The 10255-nt window shown below is 39.7% G+C and overlaps 1 protein-coding gene across 1 annotated transcript in view; it reads right to left on the bottom strand.

The window, feature by feature from the left end:
• Positions 1–667: 667 nt before the first annotated feature.
• Positions 668–10255, bottom strand: part of LOC131996191 (uncharacterized) — a 76193-nt gene continuing 66605 nt past the window's right edge. Inside the window, exon 3 of the mRNA XM_059365653.1 lies at positions 668–781. Within this exon, the coding sequence (XP_059221636.1) occupies positions 668–781 (114 nt within the window). The remainder of the gene's footprint in view (positions 782–10255) is intronic.

Below are 10255 nucleotides of genomic sequence, written 5' to 3'. Positions count from 1 at the left end.
GTAGTAGCAACTCGGGTACTGGGGGTGCGTGTTTGGATTACCAGTGTAGGGGTAGTGGGTTCGATATCCGCCAGAAGCCTTGGTCTGTCGCTGCTGTGGTGTCACAATGGACTTTAAATTGTCTAAGTGAGTCTGTAAAGGACTGCCACTATTACCTAAACTATTACCCAAGCTAACGAGACCTATACATTCCTTGGCTGGCTACCACTGAATGTCTAGTGCTCAGCTACGGAAGAAGAAAAACATTTGGACTACTCTTTGTAAAAAATACAGGCTCTGTTTCTCGCATTCCTCGTATCCTTGAGTAGTTAAAATCCAGGAACTCTTAGTCCACGAAGAGTTCCTCCACACACCCATGGTTCCTGGATAAAATCCACATCAAATTCTCCTTCCACCAGAAGGACCTTCAGTGCCGCCGAAGTGGCCTTATAATGATGAAGATTTATTTGCAGAAACCAGACCATAGTCAGGATTCAAAATTTCCACCAGCAGAAATTGGTGGAGATTTACCTGCAGAAACCAGGCCATAGTCAGAATTCAGAATATTCACCAGCAGAGTTTCTAGCCTAGTCTTCTGAATCCCCCAGGTATTCATCCTCACATGATTCGTTTGATTTTTTTCTTTGACATCTTTTTTATTTGAATTTTAAATAAAAAACTGATTTGATTAGTTAATTTTTGTTGTGGAAACCATAGGTCCCTTGGTTTCGGTCTGCAAAAAAAAGCTTTCAATTGTTTCACTTAAATCACTGTAAAATGTTACTCTAGGCTGAATACAACACTAAAAAAAAAAAAAAACAAAAACAAAATAAATTGGGAAAATGAAAAGGGGAAGAAATTCAACAACCTGAAATCGTGGAAATATGAATATGAGAAATATTTATATACAAAAAACACAAGCGTATCCTTACTCACACACACACACACACATATTCAGTGGTTTATTTTCTGGCAACACCAGGAAAAAATGAAATAAAAATTATTAAATGCCTGATAGGAGAATTGAAAAGTAACAAAAAATCAGTAAAAATATACAAAGTTCGGCAGTGCCGAATATTTGATACCCACCACCAAGAATATATGCATTTCCCTATTTTATTATAACTCTACTGCCGAGAACTCTTACATAAGTCACAGCTTCATTGAAATCAGATAATAAATCTGGTTTGTTTGCACCATTAATTGGAAGATCGGTCATTAAAGCAGCTATATCTGGACAATATTCTGGTCGGATAACGGGAGGTTTAAGACAACTCACTGTTTCTAATTTAAGCAAAATTGAATAAAAACAAGTAAAAAGGCGTTAAGTTCGGCCGGGCCGAACTTTGGATACCCACCACCTCGGTTATATATGTAAACCAACTTTCATCAAAATTCGGTGAAAATTTCATACCTTATACTCATATACCTCATACCGATCTGAACTATATACGACACGGATGTCGACAAGCCGAACATAAGTCACTGTGTCAAATTTCAGTGAAATCGGATTATAAATGCGCCTTTTATGGGGCCAAGACTTTAAATCGAGATATCGGTCTACATGGCAGCTATATCCAAATCTGGACCGATTTGGGCCAAGTTGCATAAACATGTCGAAGAGCCTAACACTAAGCACTGTCCCAAATTTCGGCGAAATCGGACAATAAATGCCTCTTTTATGGGCCCTAAACCTTAAATCCAGAGATCGGTCTATATGGCAGCTATATTCAAATCTGGACCGATCTGGGCAAAATTTAAGAAGGACGTCGAAGAACCTAACCAAACTCACTGTCTCAAATTTCAGCAACGTCGGACAAAAAATGCGTCTTTTATGGCCCCAAAACCTAAAACCTAGATATCGGTCTATATGGCAGCTATATCCAAATCTGGACCGATCTGTGTGATATTGCAGAAGTATGTCAAGGGGCTTAACTTAACTCACTGTCCCAAATTTCGGCGAAATCGGACAATAAATGCCTCTTTTATGGGCCCTAAACCTTAAATCCAGAGATCGGTCTATATGGCAGCTATATCTAAATCTGGACCGATCTGGACCAAATTAACGAAGGATGTCGATGGGCCTTACACAATTCACTGCCCCGAATTTCATCACAATCGGATAATAAATGTGGCTTTTGTGGGCCTAAGACCCTAAACCGGAGGATCGGTCTATATGGCAGCTATATCCAAATCTGAACCGATCTGGACCAAATTGGCAAAGGAATTCGAAGGGCCTAAGACAACTGACTGTCCCAAATTTCAGCGAAATCGGACCATAAATGTGGCTTTTATGGGCCTTAGACCCTAAATCGGAGGATCGGTCTATATGGCAGCTATATCCAAATCTGGACCGATCTGAGGCAAATTGACAAAGGATGTCGAAGGGCCTAACACAACTCACTGTCCCAAATTTCAACAAAATCGGATAATAAATGTGGCTTTTATGGGCCTAAGACCCTAAATCGTCGGATCGGTCTATATGGGGGCTATATCAAGATATAGTCCGATATAGCCCATCTTCGAACTTAACCTGCTTATGGACAAAAAAAGAATCTGTGCAAAATTTCAGCTCAATATCTCTATTTTTAAAGACTGTAGCGTGATTTCAACAGACAGACGGACAGACGGACGGACATGGCTAGATCGTCTTAGATTTTTACGCTGATCAAGAATATATATACTTTATAGGGTCGGAAATGGATATTTCGATGTGTTGCAAACGGAATGACAAAATGAATATACCCCCATCCTTCGGTGGTGGGTATAACAAGTAATAAGGCATTAAGTTCGGCCGGGCCGAACTTTGTATACCCACCACCTCGGGTGTATATGTAAACCACCTTTCGTCAAAATCCGGTGAAAAATGCATACCTTATGACCCATAGCAGCTATATAGGAATATCTTCCGATTTGGACCAAATACTAATAAGTGCAAGTTATTATTTAATCTTCTTATATATAAAAATCAATTTGTGTTTGTTTGTAGGTTTGTTTGTTTGAATGTTTGTGTGTTCCTTATAGACTCAGAAACGGCTGAACCGATTTTCTTGAAATTTTCACGGATGGTGCATATTGACTCCGTGATGAAAACAGGGTACTACATTTTTCGATATCTGAAGGGCGGGCGGACCCTCCCCCTTACCCTAATTTTCAGAAACGCCAGATCTCGGAGATGGGTGGTGCGATTTAAGCGAAATTTTGTGTGCTCACATATAGAACCCTAAAAATAAAAAATTGGTATCCAAATTTCAGCTGGGGTACCTAGGGGGTCGCCCACCCTAAAACCTACCATACGTATATTTAGACCACGGCAATATGGGACTCAAATGAAAGGTATTTAGGATAAGAAAACGTATCTGATATCCAATTATCGGACCAAGTGCTACGAGGACCACCCCAAGCCCTAAAACACCCATAAATCGGGCACATTTACCGACTATGGCAATATGGGACTCAAATGAAAGGTATTTGCGAGTAGAATACGAATCTGATATCCAAATGTGGGACCACGTTTCTGGGGGTCCACCCCTTTTCCAAAACACCCCCCAAATAGGACTTATATACTGAATATTGGGCTTAAATAAAAGGTATTTGAATGTAGAATACGAATCTGGTATCCAAATATGGGACCACCTGTTTTTGGGGCCGTCTCACACCAAAAACATTCCACAAAGGGGACAAATTTACGACCACAGCAATATGGGGCTCAAATGAAAGGTCTTTGGGAGCAAAGCTCGAATTTGATATCAATATTCGGAAAAAGGGTCTATGGGGCCACCCCACCCCCACAACACCACCCAAATAGTAAGTATTTTCTGACTATTGCAATATGAGGCTCAAATAAGAGGGTTTTTTAAGTTGAATACGAATCCGATATATATATTTTTAAGGCTAACTCACTGAGTGGCCGCCCATTCCCCAAAACACCCCCAAGCCGGTCATGTTTGCCGACAACGGAAATACGGGGCTCAAATTAAAGGTATGTGGGAGTAGACCACGTATCTGATATCAACATTAGGGGCCAACTGTCTAGCGGACGTCCCACCACCATAACAACCCCTAAATTAGACGTATTTGCTCACCAAGACAATTAGGGTCTTAAAGAGAGTGGAACTAAATATTCAGTTTTTAGGTCCAATACTCCAAACCGGACATATTTGCTGACTTTTGCAAAAAAGGGGTTTAAATGAGATTAGAAAACGAATTTAATATCCAATTTTGAGGGCAATGGCAATATGGGGTTCAAATAAATGAAAATAAAATGTTGCTGATATATTTTCCGGGCTTAGTGTTTGGGGGACCAACCCAATCCCAAAAAAACCCCAATAATATAATTTACCGACCATGTCAATATGGAGCTTAAATGAAAGGTATTGGGGGGTAGAGCAAGAATTGATACCCATTTTCGGGACCAATTTTCTGGGGTCTACCCCTTTCCCGAAATACCCCACAAACAGCAATTTTTTAGTGACCATCGCAATATGGGGCTTAAATAAAGGTATTTGGGAGTAGAATACGAATTTGATATCCAAATATAGGACCATGTATTTAGGGCATCACCCCTTTCCCAAAACACCCCCCAAAGGGTAAAAATTTTTCGACCATGCCAATATGCGTCTCAAATAAAAGGTATTTCAGATTGGAAAACGAATTTGATAACCTATTTTGTGGCCATGTGTTTGTGGGACGCCTCCTGTAAACTCGCATCCTGTAACTCCTCTTAAGCCAATGGCAATATGGGGTTTAAATAAATGGTATTTGAGAGAAGAGCACGATGCTGATATATTTTCAGGGCCAAATATCTGGGAGACCACCTCTACCCCGAAAACACCACTAAATTAGAATATCACATCATGAGAATATCGGGCTGAAATGAAGTATTTTAAGAATGGAGTACACCTTACATCCAAACTTAAATTCGTAGACCAATAAAGATCATATGGGACTCAGATAAAGGCACTTATATTGTTTACAGCTTGTGACCCTGTAATTGCATTCTTTCTTCTGTCAGTTATCAGCTGCTACTTTTAGCTTGCTTTAGAAAAAAAGTGTAAAAAAGTATATTTGATTAAAATTCATTCTAAGTTTTATTAAAAATGCATTTACTTTCCGCAATTACTTTTTGGGCAACCCAATAGTTAGTCAAGTTAGCATGGTATTTCACTAAAATATCTATAATTGTCGAAAATAAACATTCCAAGGAAACTTGCGTTCCATATAAAGTAAAAGAAGGCGCAGTGGAGCGGGCCCGGGTCAGCTAGTTGTGTATAAAAATAAACTTAAATCGCTAGAACGGTCTATATGGCAGCTATATTCAAATCTGAACCGATCTGGGAAAAATTGAAGAATGATGTCGAAGGGCCTAACACAACTCACTGTCCCAAATTTTGGCCACATGGGACAATAAATGCACCTTTTATGGGTTCAAAACCTTAACTCGAGAGATCGGTCTTTATGGCAGATATATTCAAATATGGACCAATCTGGGCCAAATGGAAGGAGGACACCGAAAGGTTTAACACAACTCACTGTCTAAAATTTCAACAAAATTGGATAATAAATGTGGCCTTAATAGGCATAAGACCCTAAATCGGCGGATCGGTCTATAATGGGGCTATATCAAGATATAGTCCGATATAGCCCATCTTCGAACTTAACCTGCTTATGGACAAAAACAGAATCTGTGCAAAGTTTCAGCTCAATATCTCTTTTTTTAAAGACTGTAGCATGATTCCAATAGAGTGACGGACAGACGAACTTACATGTCTAGATCGTCTTAGATTTTTACGCTGATCAAGAATAAATGTCGAATATAGAGTCGGAAATGGATACTTCGATGTGTTGCAAACGGAATGGCAAAATGAATATACCCCCATCCTTCGGTGGTGGGTGGGTGGTGAGTCTTTTCTTTTCTTTTTAAACTAGGTCAGGCTAAGTCCAACTCACTGTTCAAAATTTTAGTGAAATCAGGTTATAAATGCGGCTTTTATGGGCTTAAGACCCTAGACCGGCAAATCGGTCTATATGGCAGCTACATAAAAAAATGTTTCGATCTGGACCATTTTACATTTGGATGGCGGGAGACTTAATACAATTCACAGTTACCAATTTCAGGAAAATCGGTTAATAAATGCAAGAGTTATGGGTTTGAACTGCTGCCTAAATCGGCAGATGGGTCCATACTGCAGCTGTATCTAAACATGGTCCGATCTGAACCATATTCGTATCGAATGACTGGAGGTTTCAAACAACTTACTCTTTCTAATTTATGCGAAATCGGGTAATAAATGCTCTTTTAATGGGCTTATATAGCAGCTATTGGGTTGCCCAAAAAGTAATTGCGGATTTTTCATATAGTCGGCGTTGACAAATTTTTTCACAGATTATGACTCTGTAATTGCATTCTTTCTTCTGTCAGTTATCAGCTGTTACTTTTAGTTTGCTTTAGAAAAAAAGTGTAAAAAAAGTATATTTGATTAAAGTAAACTCTAAGTTTTATTAAAAATGCATTAACTTTCTTTTAAAAAATCCGCAATTACTTTTTGGGCAACCCAATATATCTAAATATAGTTCGATCTGGACCATACCCGAATGACGGGAGTCTTATAACAGGTCACTGTTTCAAATTTCAGCGAAATTGTATAATAAAAGCATCTTTTATGGGCCTGAGATCCTATCTCAACAGATCGGTCTATATGGTAGATATATCGCAAAATGGTCCGAAGCGGAACCTTTCCAGTTCAAACAACGGGAGGTTTCGTTCAACTCACTGTTCTTAATTTTAGCGAAATCAAGTAATGAAAACTGCTTTTATGGGCTTAGTAGCCTAAATCGAGAGATCCGGTTATATGACAGCTATATCGAAATATGGTCCGAAATGGAGCATTTCCAGTTCAAACAATGGGAGTTTAAGTTCAACATACTGTTCAAAATATCTAGGAAATCGGATAATAAATGAGTTTTTATGGGCCTAAGACCCTAAATCGGATCATCGGGATCGGTCTATATGTCAGCTATATCCAAATATTGTTCGATTTTTCCCGTTCAAATACTTAATCTGCTTATAGGAAAATACGGTCCTGTGCCAAATATAAGCTCAATATCTCAATTTTGAAGTCTGTAGCGTGATCACAACAAATAGACGGACAAACTCACGAGTATCGCCGACTTGTCTTAGAATTTTACGACGATCAGAACATACAACTTAGAGGGTCGAATATGGATACATCGGTGTGATGCAAACTGAATGACTAAGTGAACATACCCCCTATCCTATGGTGGTGCGTTTAAAAATAACCTCAACATACAACGTACGTAAAGCTCTGTGTAAACTGTATATAAATTCAAGCTATCAGTGGGCTCTTAACGTTCGAAAAAAGCGTAGGGTTAGCTGGTGAAGTTGGTCCGATTTTATCGTGAAGTACAAATTGTGCAGCGATGGCAATGCAAGCATTGCTTCAGCAAATATGTATGCAGGTGCATACAAATTTTACATTCTTCATGAATGTATAGGTTTATGAAGATTTTATTTTAATACCAAAAAAAAACCAAAAACAAAAGCAATATGGGCATAACAGTTTAAAACTGAAGGTAACTGAGTCGATTCGCAGGAAAAAATGTAAAATTAATTGATTTTTATTTTGAGACAAAAAAAGAAAACCACAACCAACTGGGAAATTTAAAATATGTTGTACAAATTTGTTGATAAATTGATCGATATGAGGTTTGGTCTGCTGCGGAAATTCGTTTTTCCAAAGGTATGCCTTTTTGCAAAAAAAAAAAAAAAAACAAAATAGAAGATGGGTAGATGTAACAAAATAGTTGCTGTAAAATTTCTTTACTTTACTTTACTAGGGTGCGTATGATTGTCTTTTGGTAAAGGCCAACTGTGCGTATACGTTACATAAATAATTTAAGTTCTAAATCATTTTCGTTGACTTGACTAAAATTCAACAAATAAAAGCGTGCTAAGTTCGGGCGGGCCGAATCTTGGGTAACCACCATGGAATCCGCTAAAAATGTACCTTTATTAACTGGGTGTGTATTAAAATTATTTTGGTCTCAAGAAGTTATATCGGGATATCGGTACTTAGGGATACCTATATCATAGTGACCGATTCGGATAAAACTTCGCACTGATGTTGTAAGTCATAAGATAGGGTTTTCGACCAAATTTCAGCCAAATCAGGTGAAAATCTAGGAATCTAAGAGCTGAAGAAGTTAAATCCAGGGATCGATTTATATGGGGTTCAAAGTTGTTTATAGACCGATTCGGATTATACTTAGCATGGATGTTGGAAGTCGAAACTCAAGTTTTTTTCCGAATTTCAGCCAGTCGGATGAAATTGAGGCCTTTAAGGGTTCAAGAAATAAAGTCCAGGGACCGGTTTATATGGGGCCTAAATCAGTTTATAAACCGATTCGGATCATACCTGACATGGATATTGGAAGTCATAACTCAAGTATTTGTTAAAATTTCAGCCCAATCGGATAAAAATTGAGGTTTCTACGAGCTCAAGAAGTCGAGTCCAGGGACCGGTTTACAAATTTCAGCCAAATCGAATGAACATTGAGGCTTCTACGAGCTCAAGAAGTCGAATCAGGGACCGGTTTATATGGGGGCTATATCTGTTTGCTGACCGATTCGGTTAATATTTGCCATGGATGTTGAAGGTCGTAAATCAAGTCCTCGTTACAAATTTGAGCCAAATCGAATAAAAATTGAGGCTTTTAAGGGCTCAAGAAGTCAAATCCGAGGATCGGTTTATATGGGGCCTATTGCTGTTAATAGACCGATTCGAATCATACATGCATGGATGTTGGAAGTCATAACTCAAGTCGTTGTTACAAATTTCACCCAAATCGAATGAAAATTGAGGCTTTTAAGGACTCAAGAATTCAAATCCGGGGACCGGTTTATATGGTGGCTATACCTGTTTATGGACCGATTTGGATTATACTTGGCATGGTTATTGGAAGTCACAACACAAGTCCTTGATGCGGTAGCAATGAACCAGTGAACATCGGACAGCGGTAAGTACTAATATTTTGATAGTATCCTTGGAGTACTTACACAGATCTCCATAACACGTAGCCTTTGATCTTTTCCATATCCTTATTGAAGTATTTACCACGATCTCCTGCCCATCCTGTAGAATCCTTGCGTATGCTTACGGGAGTACTTACCACGATCTCCTGCCTATCCTGTAGTATCCTTTCATGTCCTCTCTGGAGTACTTACCAAGGTCTCCTGTCCTATCCTGTAGAATCCTTGCGCACCTTACGGGAGTACTTACCACGGCCTCCTGCCTATCCTGTAGAATCCATTCATATCCTCACGGGAGTACTTACCACGGTCTCCTGTCTATACTGTAGAATCCTTGCGTATTCTGTCTATCCTGTAAAATCATTGCGTCTCCCTACGGGAGTATATATCACGGTCTCCTGTCTATCTTGTAGTATCCTTTCATATCGTCACTGGAGTACTTACCACTGTCTCCTGTCCTATTCTGTAGAATCCTTGCGTATCCATACGGGAGTACATTTCACGGTCTCCCGCCTATCCTGTATAATCCTTGCGCATCGTTATGGGGGTACTTACCACGGTCTCCTGCCTACCCTGTAGAATCCTTTCATATCCTCACGGGAGTACTCACCACGGTCTCCTGCCTATCCTGTAGTATCCTTTCATATCGTCACTGGAGTACTTACCAAGATCTCCTGTCTATCCTTGCGTAACCTTACGGGAGTACTTACCACGGTCTCCTGCTTATCGTGTAACATCCTTTCCTATCCTCACTGGAGTGCTTACCACAGTCTCTTGCCTCGCCTGTGGAATTCTTTCATATCCATAGTGTAATACCTACCACGGTCTCCAGGCTGTCGCGCAGAATCCTAGCATATCCTTGCTGGAGTACTATCCACGGTCTCCTGGCTATCCTTACAGTAGTTCCCTACAGTGTCCTGGCATGAGTACTTACTATGGTATTTTGCCGTAGTTTTCCTCCTTGTCCTTGCGTGAGTACTTACACAGGTCTCGCGCTGTAGCATTCAAACCTATTGCCTACAGATTTACCTTAGTTTCCGCTCCTTGAATTTACAATCCCCGAGTCTTGGAACCCCGCTCCCTTTCCGAATCCTACTAGAGTACTTATCAAGGTCTTTATTCCCGACATCCCCGAGAGTTTCACCGTGAACCCACCAAGAGGGGCCCTCCGAGATAGAGTGCTTACCAAGGTGTCTATCGCCCACCTCAGGACATCCCAGGAAGAAC

The sequence above is a fragment of the Stomoxys calcitrans genome, chromosome 3 (assembly GCF_963082655.1).
Source record: "Stomoxys calcitrans chromosome 3, idStoCalc2.1, whole genome shotgun sequence".
In the NCBI taxonomy this organism is placed as follows: domain Eukaryota; kingdom Metazoa; phylum Arthropoda; class Insecta; order Diptera; family Muscidae; genus Stomoxys; species Stomoxys calcitrans.
The sequence above is the reverse complement of the archived record's forward strand: the minus strand, read 5'-3'. Positions and strand labels throughout refer to the sequence as shown.